The sequence below is a fragment of the Anticarsia gemmatalis genome, chromosome 14, assembly GCF_050436995.1.
Source record: "Anticarsia gemmatalis isolate Benzon Research Colony breed Stoneville strain chromosome 14, ilAntGemm2 primary, whole genome shotgun sequence".
Taxonomy (NCBI): domain Eukaryota; kingdom Metazoa; phylum Arthropoda; class Insecta; order Lepidoptera; family Erebidae; genus Anticarsia; species Anticarsia gemmatalis.
Window position 1 is genome coordinate 5,092,088 of NC_134758.1, and position 23,391 is coordinate 5,115,478.

The 23,391-nt window shown below is 38.0% G+C and overlaps 1 protein-coding gene and 2 non-coding genes across 3 annotated transcripts; 2 read left to right on the forward strand and 1 right to left on the reverse strand.

The window, feature by feature from the left end:
- Positions 1-11,989: 11,989 nt before the first annotated feature.
- On the forward strand, positions 11,990-17,625 carry emc (Basic helix-loop-helix domain-containing extra-macrochaetae). The gene is made up of 2 exons (XM_076122536.1): positions 11,990-12,477; positions 16,327-17,625. Exons 1-2 carry the CDS (start codon positions 12,085-12,087, stop codon positions 16,366-16,368), a joined length of 435 nt encoding a protein of 144 aa, XP_075978651.1. The 5' UTR covers positions 11,990-12,084; the 3' UTR covers positions 16,369-17,625.
- A 948-nt stretch (positions 17,626-18,573) lies between these two features.
- Positions 18,574-18,646, reverse strand: TRNAR-ACG (transfer RNA arginine (anticodon ACG)). Its single transcript has one exon. It is a non-coding gene; the product is annotated as a tRNA-Arg (tRNA).
- A 2,896-nt stretch (positions 18,647-21,542) lies between these two features.
- On the forward strand, positions 21,543-21,615 carry TRNAR-ACG (transfer RNA arginine (anticodon ACG)). Its single transcript has one exon. It is a non-coding gene; the product is annotated as a tRNA-Arg (tRNA).
- The last annotated feature ends 1,776 nt before the right edge of the window (positions 21,616-23,391 follow it).

Genomic DNA, 23,391 nt, shown 5'->3' on the forward strand with positions numbered 1-23,391 from the left:
GAAAACCTTGTTAGTGAACGTAATTTTCAATTTCGACAGTCACAAATCTATATTCGTTTTCTAAGAATTATTATAGATCTTATTTAGATAATGTATATTATGATGCAAATACAAAACTGTCTGTTGAATACAATAAGCCACGAATGACATTACTAAAGTTGACTCAATAAAAATAAGACGGAGATAAATGAAAATCTTTTGAGACATCATAAACGGGTAACAGACGGTCATCTCCCTAATCAACTGGTCAACAAAAGTGAACAAAGTATTACAGTGATCCGGTTCATACACGTATGTATTAAATTATGCAAGTAATAAAATCCTATTCTGTGTTCGCTACAAAGCTGTCCCTCTCAAGCACGCAATTTCTCAAAACATTGTCGCGTCATTTTTCATTGCATCAATCAGCCCGCTTATGTGGACGAGTCTTAGATGTTCCAGGGATGTCACCCATGGGATATATTTTATTATTTTTGGTATTTACAATGGTATAGATATTCGGTTGATGTAAACAATGTATAATTGTTTAATCGTGCTATTAAGGAATTTATCACATTGTGATTAATTCTGCCCTACTGTTCCAGTAGTTGCAAATTTAAAATCCGTATAGATAACTTACTGGTTCGAATACGCTCAATAGTCGTTGTAGACGTAGAATTATATTTCCTATATAAAAGAAATATCAAACGTCTGTATGGTTTACGTAAATTCTGGGACATGATTATACAATCAAAGCACGGTGTAGGAGATAGCATCTCCACGTTCGTGAGGTAAAGCTATAAGCACGTGTTTTATATTGTGAGTTTCAAGAAACGCAATCTGACACATCCTTGATGTTCCTCGCAGGGTTGTCTCATCAACTGTTAAATAGAGTGTGAGCCAATGAATATTTTTATTGACGCGCCTGACGAGTTTACATCGGATCTTGACGTCTACGTTGCATCGTGGACATCAAGACCCCATTTGAATTTGAATCTTGATACTGAAAACTAAGATCGTATTTACGATACAGCGCCAAAGGAGTACTCGGCAAATAAAATTGTGTGTTATGTTTAATATAAATAGAATTCAAAATACACAATATTTGAAAAGTTGAATGTAATTCAACACGAAAGTCATCAAATGGAAGCGAGTGAGATCTGCGGGATGATAAGTTCCTTTCTTGTCCGTTTCTTATGCAAATATTGACACAGTGTAGCTATCATTAATCAGGCGGAATGCCGGGGGTCCGACAATGAGCACTGAATGTGCCCAGATGTGAAATGTTTCACGTGCATACTTTGTTCAGCAGATATCAATCAAACCATTTATAGCTCAGTTTGTTTGTTAGAGTAATGTTATTCACGAACATTTTGCTCCGTTTGCCCTTTGGTGCACTCAATAATTTTGATTATGCTACTGTTGTAACTGTACTACCAAATTAAATCAGCCTTATTATATCTAGGAACCAATCTGGTGATTGTATTACTAGCTAAATTGTTTTCAAATGTCAAGAAATGTTATTTGATAAATTCCAGTTATACGACAAGACTATTTGACAAATGTAAAATACTCAAGAGATAGAACACAATTTGAAATCGAGAGTTACACGACATGTATGTATGTTACATACTGATAATATTCTTAACGCCTACAAGCTACAACATTTTTATAGATGTTATTTAATATTACATGACCACTAGAGATGATAAATCGTGAGTTCTAATCTAATCTGATGGTATCCGAGTAACGTTATGTTTCACCATTATTCATCGGTTTTTATATCTGTGCCCTTACGTATTACACTCCCGATTCATGTACCAATCAATCACAGGACTTAACCCGTCAATCTTTTATAATATTTCAAGCAATAAAAATTTGGTAGTCGCCATAAAACATGTGCCCTTATCTGATTTCCTAGAACCAGATTAAGTACACTGACATCGAAGAAAAAAATAAGATATTTATATTTTACATCCGTACGTACCTACAAAAGTTAGGTATTTTATTGAACTTTACAAAATAATTGATTAAACAACAATAAGATTGAGCTATCCAGAGTCATACACTAAGAATGTTTGTGTACTTTAGCACCGTAATCATGACAGTGTATGCAATATCACGATGACGGCCGAAAGTATTAAAAATAACTTTTGCATATCAGATCGCAACTGAACTTGGAAATTCGTGATAACAAATGAGGGAAATGTTCACAATATTTACAGATTCTGTAAAAAAAACAAGTAAGAGCTCGCATGTGCGTCGCAGATTTACTTACATCTGTTAAGTCGCTCCTCTGTTTCGGTGAGTTATCTTTAGTGAAAACATTCTAACTAACAAGTTACTCAGATGTTTTACAGAAGCTCATTGTTTGTCAATATTTTGCCCCCATTTTGAGTGCCGTTTATGTTTGGTAAATAATCGTGGAAATGAACAATTTCTTTGCTTATTCATAGTAAGTGGTACCATAACTTTCCAATGGACAATGACTTGAAACTTTTCTCACTGAAATTTTACTTATTTATGGTTTGCAGCCATATTCTTTCAAACTTTCTTAATCAAAATGTAGGTATAACTAATTGACGGACCGCAACAAAATTTTTTTGCTCAATGATTGGGTGGCACCATAATAAATAAGACGTAACGCATTACACCCATAAAACATAGATTCACAACAGCGAAGAGTTGAGGAATGTTAGTAGTCTATTTCAGTGAACATTACTTTTAAAAGTTTTGAAGCAGAGGCAACAGTCAGACCGCCTATAAAATTATATGATCGCGTTTACATTGGGTTTACGTGGGTGTAAGGGCGGGCCGCCCTGCGCGGGCGCCACGTGCGCGCACAGATATAGCCGCCGACGCCGCCGCGCCACTCGTACAAGGAGCTCTGTGTCGCCCGGCTCACTCGCCACCATGTGGACCTCGTCCGCGGCACATGCCCAACATCTGAAAACATTCGCTTTCAGACAGATTACACTAAGTTTATGTCTGCATGCTCAGATACGATTATACTCTGCCAATGCTACTCGTCATATAATAAAGTTAAACATTCGATTACTGTTGAGTAACTTAAAATATAAAGGAGTTTTTTATGTTGTTTCTGGTAGGTAGGTACTGGAGTGAAGAAGTAAATGTCTCGTAATGTTGAATTGATAGTTTTAGACTTTCGTCTGTCTTGTCTCGATAAAGGTAAGGCGCTTTTAAATAAATACAATACAATACACGCTCTATTTCATGGGAACGTCCATACCATCCACATTTAGAATACACCCATCTTCTGTTCTCCTACTGGTAGTGTCTTATCTATCGGGATTAGCGCTGTAATCTACGGCGTCATAACACGCCCATAGTGTCGAAGTGAGTAATAAAAAGTGTAAGTTTATTAGGGCGTTTGCATACAGTGCGACTGACGGCAGCTGTACGCGCGAGTGTCCGTCGCAGCTGCGATTTGCGTCGCGGTGTGAAAAGCGACGTACCGCGATTCACATACAGACCAACTGCGCTACTGATTTTATAGGGGAGTTATATTAACACCTTGCCTAAATCAAATGTAACGAAAATTAATATCAATTTTCCAAAATATGCAAGTAATTTCGAAATAATAGGTTTGATGTAAAACCTTGCAATATACTAATGTCCTTAATAGTAATATACTAACTCGTGTAATAATCTGATTTAGAAATCAAAATAATGTAATAACTACATAGTTTAGCTGCTACAAATGTAGATTATACCTAATTTGGCATTAAAGTAGGGAAAACACATCACATCACATCACTGCAGTAGATAGAGAGCTTTAAAATGTACAGACTTTCCACCTCATCATTGGATTATTACGGTTGTAAAGGTCAAGTTTTATGACAATTTGCAACATTACTTACTACAAAAACTGTGATGAATTGGTGATTCACGTAACAAATTAGACAATTAACAAATAGAGCCGCTATTTTAAGCTCACATCTGCAGCTGGCCAATTTATTGGCCCAATTGACGAAACGAATACTCGGTGAAAGAGATTCAAAAGCCAACATTCTGTGACCGACATATGTTCAATAAACCAACATCGACTGCAACCATATAATGTAACGTCTAAGAAAGTCAACAATAGCAAACAAAGTTAAAAACCCCAAACAACTGCTTTATCCGCCAGTCACAGATGAAAAAACTGTACAAATAAAGCAATAGCGCCGTCAACTCGATCACAATACCGCCATATCACATCATCTGCAATTAGGGTCACGAATAATTGACGCCAAAGGTTTAAGGGCGTTTCTTTCACCGAAAAAATCGACATTCATAAAGCCCTCATAAGTGAATCAAGATATCGTACCACGATACACCTGGCTTTCACCCCGGGACTGGAACCATTCAAAGGTGCTCGAAAAAATTCAATAATACTTTCCACGGCTCATTGGTTTCGTGAATAGGGAACATAGTTTTGCGTACTCGACGATTGCGTATTGCGATTTTTTATTATTTGTTTAGCAATATAATACAGTACTGATAGCAATCTTTGATGTATTATTAGAAACTTGAAATACAATTCGAATCTCAATCTGTGCAAAAAATAAATATTATTTAAACAATATGGGTTGAAAAATTTCAAGTTCATGAAAAATAACATGATGGCACTTCAACAAAATTTTCTCGTTAATCGACAAACAGAAATTGCAAAAAAATATAAAACTAGACAATCATATTTGTGAACATTAATCTTGCGCAGCCGTTTCGTTCCAGCCTCGTGCCTTCATCGAAATCTCTTTACGAATCATAATCCAATGTCCATTCATCAGCGACAACGAATGAGCAAAACGAATCCGGTTAATGGTCCTATAGTTCCTTTATCAGAGTTAAGTACCTCTACAATAGAGGCGGCTCCCACGCATGTCAAAACACCCTATACGAACGACATACAAAAACCATTTTAGTAAGACCCGCTGCAAATTTTATTCTTCCTTAAACTATTTGAAAATCGAAATCCTTGTATATGATTAGGGGTCATTATAATTTGGTTTATGCTCGCGGGGTGACGTCACTTCGCGCACTCGGGGTGATCCAATCCCTTTGATCCCCAGCGTTCATTATAACAACGATTGTGGGAAAATCGACACAGTTTTTGTTATAAATCTGTGGGAGTTTCGTTTTGACATAGCAATGCGGGGTCTTTGTTTAATAGTAAACCTATGTATTGTACTTTGAGTTTTCTCAGGATGAAACAATGCGGATTATAACATATGTACGTGTGTTCGCACATTATGTTATCTGAATGAGATCTGAGTAACAAACTACATAGTCTGTTATGTTTCTGCCCCGTACGATTTATGCTGTTTCACGTTTCATAGCTCAGTGGTTATATACGTGTATAATTCTTACTATTCTACTTTATATTAATCTGATGTGTAATCCTGGAAAGTAATAAACACTGTGCTTAATGATCAAAGCCAAGCCATACATCCAAGCATTTTTAATCAAAATTTCCACCATCAATAACGTTGTCTTTTAATCAGTAGAAATGTTACACAAAAACGTAATGTAAATCACCCCGGGCGGCGGGCGGCGGACGGTAATGTAAAACTGTCACGTGACCGCCACGTGGCACACCCCCGCCCGCCGCGCGCCCCGCACCCCCTCGCCTTCATTACTGCGATTGCTAGGTATTTGTTCACTATACACGCACGTGGACGGACGTCTGCATTATTAAATGCCTTTTACGCTTATTGCGAATTAAGCCCCTCCGCCTACATGGGAAGCATGTTATTAATCTCCAGACAGGGTTGCTAAACGAATGGCTATATCAAATTGAGATAACCATTGATTAACGAAATGAGCAGTTTGCAATTTACATGATACTTTTGCTATACCAACTCTTAAATCTTATAGATAACTAAGCGACGATAATGTCTACAATAAAAAAGAAGTGAAATAAATTCGCACTCATCTATTTCAAATACGGCAATTTACTGCTGAATGATAGAGGTCTCAAATTGTCTTTATCACCATCTCAATCATATTACAGCTACAACCTAACGATATTAGTGCTGTTGGATGTTCATTTTAAATAGTTCATAAATCGCAGCTCATTAAGAGCATTAACTTGATATATAAACTCACGATCATAATGTTGTATGTTCGTGACCTCAGTACGTCTGTAAGGTCCCACGGGCGCGCGGTTCACACAGGAACACCTACAATCTCACGCGCCTGTGCATGCTTCAAACTAAATTATGCCGCGATTTACTTTGGGAACACCATCAGTCTCACGACTGCTGCATACCTCAGTAATCCTCGGTTAATAGACGCATTTTATATTTGAATTTCACATTTTATACTGCCAGCTGTTTCAATATTCTTGAGGTACTTAAACTGTAAGGTAGTATTCCATGTCAAAAATATATTGTACCTAATCACACGGTTCCTGTAAGACTACTCTACCCGGTACTGGATTTTGATCATATAGAATAATATAGACAGTAAAGTGCAAGCGTTACGTTAGCTCTATAAATCTGTTAGAGTATTTACATGAACTATGACATATCTGAAGGAGGCTGCAATGCACAGTCGCACCCTGTAGTATGCGCGTGCGGCGTTCCGTGCGCAGGCGATTCGAGCGCTCGACGCTCGTAATTATCCCGACCTGTGACCCGGCCAGCACCGCTCCCACGACCGATGTTCACACGAGAAATCACTGCTTCCCATCGGAACCACAACTTTTCCAACCTTATTCGGAATTTTTGTGGCTTCGGTTCGGCCAACAACGTGAGAATCAACAGCAAGCCCTCCCCAAAAAGAACCGTGAAGCTTTTTAGTTTATTCGATGACTACCTAACCAGTTAACACAACGATCGCAGATATTATGTCCGACATTCTCTGGTCAAAATAATGACTCATTTATGTATCATTAACATATGCAATCATTTCAATCAGACTTGCCTATAGTCACTATTTAATCTGATACCGCTTTTCGAAGTTGACATGAGTCATTCTTTGAAACTTCATTTACGCACATAAATCGTTCATATCGTAGGTAAACTCCGGGTCTTATATACAACAATGTTTTCCATTAATCTACGTCGATCAGAGTAATATTTCAAGTGCGTGCAGCGCATTCGATCTAAAAACTAAAGTCGATATGTGCGCAGTGCACGCGCCGGCACGTGGCGGAAAAGCGCGTAATGAGCCCGCACCTGCACTGTCCGAATTAAGGGATTTCTCGCGCCCTCCCGTGGGACCGGAGGGAGAATATCACACGAATCGAACTGTTTGCTCTGTCAATAAGTACACGCTGAGGAACAATAACGGCTAGCCAATATTGCTTGTGGGGTTGATTACAGCCTCTGGCAATACTTGGGTTGCAACTTTTATTAGATATCGGTACCAATAAACTAGACCTCATAATGTTATATGATATGTTGGATAAATTAATGTTGGTATTGGTCTCCCCCTACTTGTTTCTAAAACTCAGATACTTTATTAAAATATGAACTGTAAAAGAACATTCAATGTGCATCATAAACAATTAAAATAACATTTCAAAACTATAATACATGTACAAATAAACAACTACTAATCCAGAACGACATTATTAATACGCAAGGGGTTCATTGGAGGCTCAAAACAATTGTTTCGGAGAGCACTTAACCGCTTGAACACAATGAGTATACTAATATCGGCACAAATAACACTGATCAATCAGGGGTATCACGCGATGGGAGCGGCACGCGCCCGGCACTCCCACGACACGCGCGAGGGTAAACAGACCTCCAGCCCTTCACCCCGGCCCGGTCTAATGCGAACACCTTAATGGAACTTACTTCATATATAATGGAACAATGATGTACTTCTATGGAATGCAATACCGATTGAGAAATAGTTTGTATCGCAGTAATTACAATTTTAATGAAAATTGTTAAGTTAGTTTGATGCAATATACACTTGGAATTCTCCGTAGCTGTGATTCCTAACTATTCCATTATAAATAAAGATATGATCTTATAGGTACTAGGTGTAGGACAGGTACCTATGAATCAAATAATATACTGAGCTATAAGTTCTAAAAGTCATCATCTCTTCATAATGGTTTCCGTCTAGTCTGAGACCAATAAATTCGAAACTTAGAAAAATAGTTTTCGCTTGCAAATTCAAATTGCAGTCTATTGCATTATGTAATACAGCGCTATATAATTTGCAAGTCACACGTGGAATACCTAGACAAAAAACCTTGAAACAGGTGGAAAATAAAGACAGGCTATTTTTCTGCTGTCCGTAGCGACTGTAGAGTATTCACAGAGCATTACTAATGTTTTTAAGTAAGTAACAGTTCTCGTATCAGAATTTATTTGACTGGCATCTTGTTAGTCTACTCATGGCTTAATATGATTACATAATTTACTGATTCTCCAAATTATATTTGGCGTATAATGCTGTGTCACAAAATGGGTATTCTGTTTGTTTTTTACTTTCTGCCTTACTATGTACCGAAATATACTCGTCAATGGACAGCGTTTCCTCCTTTTAACAACGCAAACCTACAAATAACAACAGTCATTGTGACATGGTCAGCTTATTGTGATTTTCCGAAAACAAGACTGCAGTGACATTTCGCTGGCAATTACAGTACCAAGCGTTTCCGTTATTACTAATTTCACACCTTCGTTATTGTAAAGGCGTTTATGAGAACACAAGACACCTGCGGGTACAAAGGCTGTTGACGATTTTTTTGTTTGTAAGAACACTTAATATTTACGCTGTTATAAAAACACTTTACGCATTGTCATCGGACCGAGGTGTTTATGTCCCCAGCCTCATGACCATTTTTTCACTGTCACCGGTTCTTGGGTTCCGTCAATAGCATTTGAATAATTTGCTGGCATTACCTCTTGTTGGTTTGTCAATACAATGTCAATTGTGGATAAACTCTACCTGATCCATAATAGCTTGAAATACGATAAATCTCATTTTTTGTATTTGTTTGAAATTGAAGAAGGTGTGACCTTCGACATAATCAAAATAGAATGTGTAATTTCGTAATTATGTATTATGTGTGTAAAATCAAATTTAGTCTAAAAATAAACGATAATAATATTCGATGGAACCCAATAATGGAAAGCAATTTGCACTTGTCTCTTAATTTTTTTCTCAAAATAAATTTCTCAAGACAACAAAAGATACCTGTCCGGCTAAAACAATATTCTGTCAATTGCACTGCAAGGTGCCTAGACGTAAGATTGGACGGTGCACAATAGACCTCTACGTGAGTAAGACAATGCGAGCGCCGGTAAAATGCATTTCTTGTCTCGTTTAATATCACAGGTAGCCGTGACGACACGTTTACTTCACTATTGATCGTCTCGGACATTTAAGTAGTCTTATCTTTGTGAGAAATCGTATGTTAAATACACACAACGTGCAAATATATGATATCATCCTCATTAAATCCGGGTCAGATAGCTTCCAACTTATTTTCGTCTTGTTTACTTTGTACGGCAATAACCGCGTATCAAGATCTACTAAAGTACAAGTTACTGTCAACCAAATTGGGACGGCCAAAAGCTATTAACAAAATAAACCGCAGACCAATAAAAGAAAAAATCTTTTGATAATAATTTCACGCTACACACTACTCAATAAAGGCTCCGACAGATCGAGGCCCGTTTGAACGGACATTTACTTCAATACGTTATTACTGTCCGTCGACCACGACGTACGTTCCAATTTATCGAATTACATTATAACGTTAAATGGTCGGTCCAAATAACTCAAAATGAAGCAATTCACTACCTGAGTTCCTTACTCCCGCCTCCAAGGTGACTCGTGACTTTTTGCCGCGTCGTTTTTTATGCCCAGTGTTATTGCGATTTGGACCTCCGTGTGGTCGGACCGATAAGACGGTTATATAAATACCTAAACCATTTATAGCACCGTAACTTAATTAATTTGTAGTAGTACATAAATCTTTTACCATTACCAGTTTCTGACGAGTTTGTCGCAGATTTCGTCGCGGTGTGGACTAAAAAATGTCGGCAAAAAATCAATGTCGCCGGCACACTGACGCCATGAAATTAACTCTATCTCTCTACTCATTTGTGATACGAAAAAATGCCTTTACAATCATTAATTACTGTCGATAAATTAGTAGATAGTTCAACCAAATAAAAAAAAACACATTTAATTCGGCAGTATGTTTGTGCTTCTTTGCTAATTTTATACTAGGGTTATCTAGGGTATATTAAATCCCGTATGGAGACACTCAAGCACCGGTTGGTACGTACAAAATGAATCACTGTCGGTATAATATGTCTGCCACTTAACACTTAAAGTCAAAACATCATACATGTGTGCAAATCAATATTTATTCTGTTTTTCTAACTTCTAGTAACCTTCAAGTTTATGATGCTTCATAATTACTAACCACACTCCGGCGCATTATGCAGCGCCATTTGATATAAATACAAATATTAATTACATTATTCCATTCCCTTCAGTATTACTTCAAGACAGAATTGAAAATAAAAGATAACTTAATATTAAGACTTCTTTAATCATAACGTATTTTACATATTCGGTCAAAATCCATGGTAGAGCTGAAATGTAGAACATAATTTTATCAAATATATATAATTTAACCTTACAGTGACCCTGCAGATAAAAACATAATGAATCTAATCTGACCAACAATGAATTCCAGAATACCACAAGGAACAATCTCGGACCGGTTATAACTTATACCGGCGAGTCTCTTCAGAAGGATTACCTAATCACGTGATACGATAATCCTTTAATCGTCACATTTGTAGGCAAAACGAGAGGATGCCGAGGTGATTGGAACATTTACATTATTTTAACATAAACACGTCAGCAATGTCTTTAAGAGTGGTAGCCGTCGCCATAAAGTAAATAAGATTAATGTTAAATATCTATTTAGTATGCTGTCAAGCAGGATCTGATTAAGTGTAGATACAATCTCCATCAATAAAACTATACAACAATGTAGAATTTTATTTTAATTATATAACCCAATAAACTTCTAAAATTCCTATGCTTATTAAGTTTTTATAACGATTTGGAATTACCAAATAAAAAGGAAAACAGTAACATATTATTATACCGTTTACTAGCATACAAATATTACCTACGCACTACAAATAAGTACAACACAACAATATATCAAATCATGTCAATAATAGACATTCACGGTATACAATTGAAAATCACTTAACAAAGAGCTAATTTGATAAAAATAAAATGTATATTTCTACAATAGAGATTGAAAGCGGTCGAGCGAAGGCTCAAAGGTTTTTTTTTAATGCTCAGACGCAGCCTCCGGGACCTGTCGCCGTGGGACCGCGACAAGTGGATGCCTTCACGTACAGCCATTGTTCGTCACCTCTGGACTCTACACACTCCCCCCTCCCCCGAACCTAATATGAGAAACTCACCCCCTCACCACCCCAAAAGATCACCATTGTTCATACCTTATTTATTAGGTATAGAAAAATTAACAAGTCTACTAGGTACATCTTGTTTTGCCTAGACATCCTATACGACTGAAGCTGGCAGTCATGTAGAGTTCAAAAAACGCCGGTGACATGTTTTTTAAGAAGGTAGGAATAGCTATTTACCTTTCACTTGATAATAATTCCAAATCTAGTTTATGTATTATATTTTACGCTTTTGCGGAAATTCTATGACGCATCCTAATTACCTACAAGTATTGCCTTTTAAATTGGTTAACGCAAATATTTTAACGACTACAGATTTAACAAAATATGAGTAGATTCATATTGTAATAATTAGAACCACGAAATAAACAATATTACAGACAGGACAAAGTGCATGTCACGAGCGCAACGGCCTTACTCAGGGCCGCCCAGCGCAGGCAGACGCGGCGCCCACCGCCGGCCGCCATGGGAAAAATCAGGCTTCGCCGCCCCCGCCCCCGCCCCGCGCGCCCATTGGACCGGCCGAGCCCGCCCCGCGCCCCACCAGCGCCCATAAATACTAGGCCGCTACGCGCATCTCCTCATTCCTCACTTGCAACTCGCGACCGACGCACGTCACGCGCTCGTGTTTACGTTCTACCCAGTGTTCGTGTTAGTGACAGTCACAATGAAAGCAATAACGGCAGTGTGCGCGACCGGCGCCTCCGTCCCCGCGATCGCCAGCGGCCGAGTGCAGCGGCATCGCGACGGAGAGAACGCTGAAATTCAGATGTACCTCTCCAAGCTGCAGGACTTGGTGCCTTTTATGCCCAAGAACAGAAAAATCTCAAAATTAGAAGTGATCCAGCACGTCATCGACTACATCTGTGACCTACAGTCGGCGCTGGAGAACCACCCCGCCATGGATCAGTTCGATGCTGAGGGAGCCCTCGCTTCTCCTCCGTGCGCCGCGGCGCCTCAGCCGCGCCCACAGAGGCGACCACTAGGCCCTCGATCTGCGCCAAACACCATCGTTGAGCTGCGCAAATCAATTCCCAGCCAGGAACACAGAAGCCAAAACGTAAGTTTATAATGTTTTAAATGATTTACCTAATGAAATACCTATTAACATTGAATAGCCTCCCCTCATTTTGTTTTATATCCCTTTATTTCGATTAACAATAACATCTAAAATAACTCACATGATATTGATATAACTAGATACTAAACATAGAGTTATGCAATGTAGAGCTTGACTTAATCAATTACTTAACTTGTTTCTAAAAAAACACCCTAAAGTATGCTTTGACCGTTATCTTTAATCTTTGCCAAAAACCATTAAACATAAAATAAACTATAATATTTTAAATCGGTGTCCATTTGAGATAATACAGTGTGTAGAGTTACACTAGTTTGTAACGAGAGATACCTACCTGCTATTGCATAAAAAGTAAATGAAATCGGCCGTGTCGGTGTTTTTGCGGCGCGCGCGCACCTGCGTGTTTCGCAAGCGCGGGAAGGTAAAAGCGGAGATGCAGAGTTTCACAACGCGACAACACACGCATCATCACATCAATAATTATATATCATCATCATTACTTAATTGTCAACATTATGGTATTTCGGAACGTAAACTTTATCAATCAATTATTTTAAATACGTCAATCTTTTTCTGGAGCTCAGTCGACTCAAACGAGTATCATCAATTTGGCTCTACAAGCGATTTCATTATAGAAACAAACAATGTTCATCTTCATAGTAATATTATTATAAATACGATGATGAGTGAAGAGATGTACATTTCCGAAAGTGATTAAGTAACACAATGAAATCATAGATTCGGTAAATAAGCAGTCACAGTGTAAACCGCTGTTCACGCATGCGTGACTGCTGTTTTGAATTTCAGCCTTGAAGCGCGGCCACCTGCGCCGGCGCCGCGTAAACGACCGTGTACTGACACACAATCTGAATATTCAACACATATTTATCTTACTCGTTTAACATTCCGGCTGACACCTGTGTGTGATTGCCATTTCGTCATTCCCATTTGCCGTGACAGAACATTAACAAAGTTGGTCGCAGCTGTACACTGTACGCAATTAGACGTTCCGAGCTCTAGAACAGCTAAAAATGCTGCAGTTCACGAATAAGATTGTTGTCGATGTTGGCGCGCGGCAGGTGCATCTCGCAGGATTTATTCGTGCGCTTTGCGATTACGAGCCCCAGGCGCAATGCGCGCTCGTTAATACTTGGTCGCGCCACGTAAATTTTAATCACTGCCAGTTGTTGGAACCGAGGGAAATGTTCAAAACAAGCGTGATTTAGGAGACGCAAGACGTGCCGGCCTGTATTTACAGAGACGCGTAGAGAACGATTACATACTTAAATTCTAAATTATACGCCTCTGCGGCCAGGTACTTATGAGTACCTCACTTCTTACTCAACCGTCTACGATGATACGAAACCGTACATTTGGCATGTCTAATGAACGAGCACGTTTACATGCTATAAGTTGTAAACTTCGCAAGTATTCGTGATTTTCGACGACCATAAAAAGATAAATCTCTCTTTTTATGTAAGATTATTATGACATTACGACGCGTGACTACGGCGCCAAGTCTCGTTTGATTTCAACAAACACTAAACTTTCTTCCATTCGAATCTATTTGAGTCTACTCAGCATCCAATTAAAACTATAAGAGCAGTTGCTGTTAAACATTAATAAACTTAATACTTATCGATATAACAGAAACATAACAAACAACATCTATTAATTAGTCTCGGGCGCCGCGAGCCGGCACTATCACGATATCCATAGATATTTACTAATATACCGCCTACTACAATATCGGAATGTCGACTAATCGGGCCACATTCTTGAATACGAAATGTGGAATATTCATTCGTACAAGGACATTGAACACGATCTTCGTTTTGTACGAATATTTCGTATTAGACAGACAGTTCTCAGCGGCTAGAAAGAATAGCAAGGCTCCGGGCGATCGTGCCGGAATTCGTATCTCCATCGTGCTCGTCGTGAGGCGGCATTTCACGACGGTATCTCGTGGGCCATCGGGCGTCGTGTGCCACAAACCTCCGGTCACGAGCATACGCCACGGCTGCTATAGCGACCGTAATTGTTGCCCGCAGCTGCCTGCCTCCAGCGATGCCATGAGATCAATCCGCGCTGCTCTTTCATACCACTCTCTACAATCACATCATAATCATTGCCTGACTCAGCAATGACGCGAGTTACCCCATTTGCCCTTTACTTGTTTGACTTTTCACTTCAACCATAATAAGCTGTTAAGTACCGTAATGACGATTGTTAGGCGTGTAATCCGCTGCGGCTGCACCCTCAACTTTATTTCATATAGAGGGCGGAACCCTATCCATAACTGTATCTTTAATATAACATAGAGAATGTTTCAATAGGGATTGTTGCTTGTTCTATTAACAAGAGAAAGGCACATTCTTGTTTACCTACTAAAGTTATAGTTTGTCAATATCACTTAACTATCCAATTACTGGCCCGCATGTTGCCTTTCGTTACCAATTTAAAGACCCCTATAGTTAATTGACTCGAATTGAGCTATCGGCCATTAATATTTATTTAATATTAGTGGTTGATTCATTAAGCAAAGCCACACGTAGAGGTTGCGAATAGTTGCGCAGTAAATGATGTGTGGCTGCACCAGGCTGAGCCGGCGGCGGCGGCTCGCCCACGCGTGGAGCGACGGGGCGATGGCGCGATGGCGTCCATCCGACAGGCGACACTAACGAGCCGCCAGGTGTCCGCGTCTCCGCGCCCACGCTGCCCGCTCCTCTGAATATCTTTGTCTCCGCGCACCTCGCGCATAAATCGCGCACGTGAAAGTTTTACGAGCACCTTTACGCTTCTCCGTACTAATAAACCGCACGGCGTCGGCGAGTAGACAATGCAACTTCACCGCGAAATGTCTCGGCTGTATCGTGCACACGTGCAGCGATTTCGCCGATCGCTTGGATTCCATCGACGATGGATCGATCGAGGGCATTGTGCGGGTAACGGTCGCTCGCAGCTGCGTGTGAACACACGTGACGGCGCCGGTGGCCGGATAGCTAAATAAATGCGACGAACACTGAACATACCTATTCATTATCCGGCCGACAATGCTCGTCTCATAAAGGGATTTCACGTGTGCGCACTCGCAAAGTCCCGATCCGTTCGGGACATGTGTGCTCTCCCTTCGGTATGTATCCGTAAATAGGGTGTGGCCACGTGCGGCCGTTCAGCTGTGTCGCGGATGTGCACGGACGGGAAGCAGTAATCTAACACTCGCTGATACTAACTTACACTGAAATCGTCACCTCTCTTCTCGTTAAAAATCGATACGCGATGTCTTAATTATATAATAAGTCTTTCCAGATTCAAATCTTAAACCAATTGAAGGGAAACTTGCTAGGTATCTGATACTAATCGGGCCAAACAAGTATAACAGACCAACCAAATAACCAACCCATTGTCCTGGCACTAATGAATTAAAACAGTGTTGAAACAAGCGCATATGTGGTGACAGATGGCCGGACGCGGGCGGGATGCGCATGTGCCACACGATATACTAGTTGTTGCAATCACTAATAACTCTACATACACAATGATGAGGGAGCCGACTTTATTGGACGTAATAAATAAAAATGAAATATGAAGCTCAAACTCATATCTGCTAAACAGGCTTTACTTATTATCATGATAACACTATACAATCGTATCATATAAAAAGGGACGTACTTTTGCGCGCGCATCTGCTCTAGGATTGGTCGCTTTAACTGACTGCACCCCTCTCTACCATTAGATGAATTTTCATACTCTCATGTCATATCAATTATGCGATCATAAGTGTTAACAGGTTGACAAAACTTTACTTATGTTTGTTTCTATTTGTTACAGACGCCAGAAAAGCAGAATCAGCTGGACAGGCCATCATGCTAAGTGGCGGTTAGGTTAAGAGAGACAATATAATTTATGGTAATGTTTATATACCTCGAGAGGCGGCGTCGGCGTCGCCGCGGGTGGCTGCGCTCGGCCCTCGGGAGAGCGGGAGAGGCCCGGCAGTGGCCGGCACCAGTTCCAGTGAACATCATCTGTCACGATGATATCCTATGCACGATCTCGTTACGATCAGTAAACTACTTTAATGTAATTGTTTTGTGGCATTACACGCAGAAGACTTGAGCATTGCAATGCAATCGGCCGCGCTCGCCCTCGCGTCGTGGTTTGTTTTGTTATAATGTTTTGTGTAAAAAGCTTTACTAGGTAGTTAGTAGTGTAATGAATGTAAATTTTCCATGTTTGTAAATAAGTATGTTGAGTGGTTTGTGCTACACCTAGGGGCATTCTGCCCAGAGACAAATTATATATTTTGTAATAAGTAAATACATACTTACTACTCTGTTCAGAACACGACACGTACAAAATGCCGTAGTCTTTCAATTTTTGTAAAAAACCTTTTTCTTAGAAAATTTCAGTCCTATCTTTTAGTTATAAAACTAATGCTTCCATTTATATCAAAGAAGTGTTCCGATTTAAAGTCGGTTCACGTATATAAATATATTATTTTAAGTTATTTCATGAGTGTGATTTTGCATGGCGATTTTGTTTCTAATTAAATATTCAAATATTATTTTGTGAGTGCTTCACGCAAATTTTCTATTATTAACTTATGATTTGTGTTTAGCACATTACTATATGTAAATAATGTATGTAATTAAAACTAAATGAATATAAAAATACTGAAAAAATTATTGATTTGATACTATATTATCATTTTATTTTGATTATAAGGTGAAGATGCTTTAATTATCTTTATATACATAATTATTACTTATGGTGTATTATAATTTTAAATAGACTGTTATAGTTTTAGTTGAGGTGCGTTAATAATGATCAAATATGTGTTGTTGGTTGAGTATGTGGTGGAGTCGTGGTGGTGACTGTGTACTGCGAGTACTACGAGTACTGTGTAGTAACTGTTCTGTCTGTGTGAAGCATCTCCAGTCGGCCACGATCAGCCGCGGAGGCAGCTAAACTTACAACTAAGTGTCACAAATTGTATCTGTCTTGATTGCATTTCACAATGTTAATCACCCACAGTTTCCTTTATTATTTAGTTTTATAAATTGTGCACTGATTTTTTATTAAGTACCAGTACAATGAAGCGGAAAATAAAAAAATATAAGGCTAAACAAACTCTTTTTCTTACCACCTTCCTTTTGTTAAACTGAAACAACAAAACCCTATTTGCCCAGCCTAATTAAAACTGGGCAATTACATAAATGTTAATAAATGTTGAGAAAAAATACATGTAGGTATATTCTTATGCCATTGTAGACCAATTATTATAAAAGTCAAGTCATATAACATGAATAAAGCAAATTCAGAACAAATTATTTATTACCGTAGGTAAGTAACAAGATAAAATACATGGCCCTGAAACGTTTGTCTACACTTATACATACACTATTAACAATACAAATAACTTTGAATTATATGATTCTACGAAGAGGCTTATTAGGTAATGTAACACCTGCACGTGTGAGTTATGAACAAATATGACCAATAGCCACTGGCCACTACATAACACCGATAATAACAATATAGAACATATAATTTCCGTCTTACGTAATACACTTCTTACTTCATTGAATTAATTATGAAATTCACTGAAACGACAGAAAAGTGAATGTTAAATGTAATCGAGAAAATTTTCAGTGAATGAAATAAATAGGTAGATTGTAGTTAACTTACACTTTTCTCTAAAAAGTTTCATTCCAACACGGATCCGGCGAGATCACGCGATTGCATCACGACCAATTATCGCAACTACAATATTTGGTCAGCTGCGTACATAATGTACTGTGAACTTCAATAACAAACTTTTTACAAATGATATTCGACTCTATAGCTGCAAGGTAGAGCTGAATTTCCCTCGGCATTTTGCCTACATTATTAACAAAGCAATTTGTACCGTGATACGATAGCAGTAAGTTGAATACGGTACACTGGCAACACAATACATAATTGGTTTTGTGAACGTTTGTTCGTCAAACATCAGCTCGATGCCGTCACGCGAACAATGCGACTAATTACTAACGTGAGGTAAACAAGGCAAAACAATACACAAAAAGGTATTATTTGCGACCCTGCCAGGATTCGAACCTGGAATCTTCTGATCCGTAGTCAGACGCGTTATCCGTTGCGCCACAGGGCCCGTCGTAAACGAGGTCGAAATAGATAATTGTGCTCCCACTTTACTTCAGCTACAGCTCTGCTAAGGAACTCTACTATTTTATTTCTGTTCGTGTTCCACCTGAAAATGTAACTCAATTCTGAACAAGTGTTTTTCCCTATACAAAACTTACACAGACTGAAGATCTATGGCTTATTTCTACTAAGTACTTTGGGAAAACTTCAACAACTTGTCGTAAGGTATAAAATTTATTATCATAAAGCGTCATTTTCAGTATTATTGATGTCATAATGTGTCCCTATAAACTTTATTTTTGTGAGCAATAATATAAAATAATCTCACATCTAGTGGTTAAAGCAGTCTTTTATAAGATGCAAATTCATTATTTATAATATTATAACAAACACTCAATTAGTACTAAGGTAGAGACAGAACGATCCTGTTACTGTCATTAGCCGTCGGAGTTCTAAGACTTTCTCACAGATAACTTTACTAATTTATTCGCTGAAAAGTATCGTCGTATAACAAGTTCCACTAACAAGAGTCATTAGCGTCATGTTTGGTGCGTTGTCGCACTGGAAGATAATACGTGTGTACCCGCGAAGGCCATGCGCGGGCGCACCTGCGTGGTGCCGCCGATTATCACTAGTCTCGCGTTATCGCTGCGATAGCGGGACGACTGAAAAACGCTAACGGTAACTCTACCGTGCCGATGCAAAAGTTTGTAAGTCGACATACAGTGTTTTTTCATACAGTGACACTGCGAGCGTTTGGTGTAACGCTCGCAAGCCGATCACACGAAGAATTCACGTTACATTACACGGTGGATTACATTACAAGTTACACTCATCTGGACCCGGCTTAACAGAGCCAAATTAGTTCATTTAGTTCAGTTTACTACCTGTGTTAATTTATTTTGTCATTTTAACACTTATTTAACAAGATAAAGAAAAAAAGAATACAGTATTAGGTTTAAAATAAGGTAAGAAGAAACATATTTTGTCAATTATCTCGAAACTGGCTTTTGAAAGTTACAGAGTTTTGGTTCGGCAGGACAGAATTGTTAGTGGCGACAAATTTTACGCTGAATTGTTACTTGTGTTATATGTACATTGTACAGTTACATTGTAAGCAAACTTGTATCCGGTTTACATAACGCTCTATGTGCTCTACAACGTTGTATAAAATCCGATAGAGACATAATGCTCGATATTAAAACCACATATTACATTTATTGGAATATTCATTGCCATCCAACGTGGCAATGCTGCCAGCATTCTGGGTACGTTACCAGTCGACGATGGTGAGGAGAAATTCTACGACGCGTGCCGCACTCCTTTTGTAACCATTTTATATTGTAAATATATTGTATAATTGTAAATATTTTGTTTTTTGTTAATTATTTCTAGTTTAGTTTAGTTTAATGTTAAAAGTTATTAATAGTTAAGTTTTATTCTAATAAATGAGTTATTCTATAATAAAAAAAAATCTTTGTATAAAATGGAATTTTCTATAGTTTTTGTTAATCAAATGTATACTTTCGTATACGCACAATAAAATACGGTGAAAACGTCAATTATTACGTGCAAAATAAGTTATTTTTCATCAATAAACATAATGGTACAGCTTTATTCGCCTCTTACTTATGTTTAGATGAAATAACAAGCGTGAACTCTACTACTTTCGCCAATCTGTAGTTTATCTTTTTCCTGTCTCGTTATTTTGCTAACAAACTGACATTTACACAGCTCTTGTTGAACTTGTGACCTCTCAGCATCAGTGGGTTGTGATCTGAACAGAGTCTCAAATGCAAACTGTAGTCTCGATATCGCTGCTCTACCATCAAAGAAAATATTTGTTAGATTATGTAACCGTTAAAGATACTTATGTACATACGAATAGAACAAATCAGGGATCATAGGCGGCGTAATCAGAAGGAAAACAACGCTTTGCACACGTTGGAACAAATATGATCATCAGATATTGATAAAAAATATGTTAACCTCTCAAGCGCCCGGCCACCGTGTCACGGTTGAATGTGCTACCCCCGTCAAGCGTCCCGCCACCGTGGTACGGCAAAACGATCTTACATTAATAAAACGTAGAAATTAAATGCTAAAACTATGTTTATCCCTTTCAAACATATTTGACATTGAAGCTGATGAAACGAGACGACGATCTAATGCACACACTTGAATAAGTGGTTGATATAGGCCAGAGAGCACCATAAACAACATCTGACCCAACGACATGTTCCTTTATGACCAATATTGTAAATACTTTTTTTAACTAATTTTAAAGATTTGAGTATATTTTACAGTTGGATTTTAATGTCATTATTCATTAACTACACGATAAGACCTTCCGTCATATTATTTTTTATGCCTAAAAATATTTTTTAGACTTTCTTCAAACACATGCCTAAAACACAAAATATTCAGATTAAACCGACTATTGTACCACCACTATCAAATATTATTTGTGGTTTATTTTTTTAATATATAGCAAATTTTATGTAGATTTCAAATATATAAGGTATGACTAGGGTGTTAGTATCAAAATATGACGGAATCGGCGCTTAAACGCCAACCGCCAATTCAATTTCGCGCGCCATTTTTGGCCTGGACGCTTAACGGTATATTTGAATTTTGACGTGGGGCGCTCGAGAGGATAAATACTATCAAATCATAATTGTAATTGACGTTTGCTTGTCTAATTTTATTGAAAGTACACCCTCTATATACCATTATATAAATAACAACCACGACGAAAGGTAGAGTCAAATTATTTATTGGTATGATTTGGTATGTAGTCACGATTGGTAAAGAAGTGTAAAAACACAATGTAGACAAAAAAGTTCGTAAAAAAAAAGGAACGCTTGGGAACCCAGTTATCTATTTCACCCTCTCTGATAACTGGCCCTGTGGCGCAACGGATAACGCGTCTGACTACGGATCAGAAGATTCCAGGTTCGAATCCTGGCAGGGTCGCAATTCAATTATATTTTGTATTTATTTTTGAACAACAAATTTATCCGCTGTCATTGATGTTGTAACGTATTAAATGGCAGAACATTTTTCACTTTGATTAAAATAACGTTGTGAGCTAAATTGGAGTTTCAGCGCAATTTCAAATGTCAATTTGTTTCCACCTTATGTTATTTACGACGCATAAATTTTCGCCGAACTCAACGCATTCTTTATCAACATGAATGGCGCCTAGGGCTCCTCACTCTAATATTATTCTAACGGCCGTATGTCTATCAACTGCTGTATAAAAATTCTTCGTGAATCTGTGTGAAGTATCTTACTTTGCTAGCAGATATTTTTTTACCTCACGCTATCGCTCTATATTACCAATATATTATAGGCATAGATAAATATATGCATTGACCCATCTATAATAATATATAGAGATAGTTACTACGCATTAAGTACATCTGAGAAATTGTACAATGTTTCGAAATGGACTCTTCTATTTGAAATTAATTAAAAACTTACAAAATAATAATACCGCGGTTGATGATGCTTCTAAAAAAATGAATAAGATTGATTACGGCTCATTGACGTCTATAGAAATCATTCAAGTAATGAAGTATCTTTGTAATTTAATAAATATTACCTCGAATAGTTCATTATAGAAACTTCTAATGACTAAATCTTGAAGCCTTAATGAAATATCATACAACATTAATCCATAAACTTGTCATTACTTCTATTGTTAATTTAATCCAGGAAAATTGATCCAATATTGACTTTAAAACTTTGTTTATTACGATATACAATTTATGAGTGTAAGGGACGATCAGATAATCGTGAAATGTCTCTACAAGTTAGCCTTGAGCACTCTCTTCCGACAGTTTAATTTTATATCGACCGTACAATTTAAAACATGAACATGAACGAAAACTAAGAACATTTTCAGTAGTATTTTGTAAAACTTTATTTTTAAGGCACTATTACTTACTTTTCTAATCGGGGCTACTTACTCGTACTAAGCTGTCATCCTGGAGTACCGTAGGCAGAATTATATCAGAATTGTGTCCAATAAATAATTGGATCTAGTTATTCCCAGAATAAATGAATGTACATATTGGTACTTAGGTACCGCTAGCCTGCGTCACCCCGACGCTGAACCAGTGCATCACTCCTTTATCTTCATCCTTAAGAATATATCATATCTTTTTAAATGTTTTTAACCGCATAATGTTGCAAACAGCAGCTACGATCCTTACCAATGTTTTATAAGTATGTAGTGTGGCAGTGAGTTGATTAGAGCGCAGCTGTATGAAACCCGTGGCGAATGGCGTTACAGGCATTAACGTCGGGAATCTACCGTGCGAAACCGAGAGTTCTGATAACACTGTGAGCACTTGGTGAAATGTGTTCGTGTTTTATTCTTTTAAAAGTAAAGCTCGTATAAACGACGTGCAGAAGTTATGAAATACGTACTGTTTACCAGCTACATTGAGTAATAATGGTAACTAAAACTAATCTGACATCATTATGTTGATATATTCGGCATTGCTATCAATGAGTACATGAAAATTGATGTTTTGTCAAGGAACGTAGTGATTGCTGAAAACAGAAAAACATAAATTTGCTTACAATTATTAAAAACTTATTTCCCGTAGAACGATAAACCTCAACAATGACTAAGCAAATATTTTTATCTTGACATAAATAATTGTCAAGGCGATCTGAGAAAAACCAAATAACGTGTGCTCGCGATACAAACATACATATGTAACGCGTAAATAATGCAAG

Coding starts and splice junctions, on each gene's coding strand:
- emc (XM_076122536.1), top strand. CDS start 12,085: ATGAAAGCAATAACGGCAGTGTGCGCGACCGGCGCCTCCGTCCCCGCG. Junction 12,478..16,326: donor AGGAACACAGAAGCCAAAAC/GTAAGTTTATAA, acceptor TATTTGTTACAG/ACGCCAGAAAAGCAGAATCA.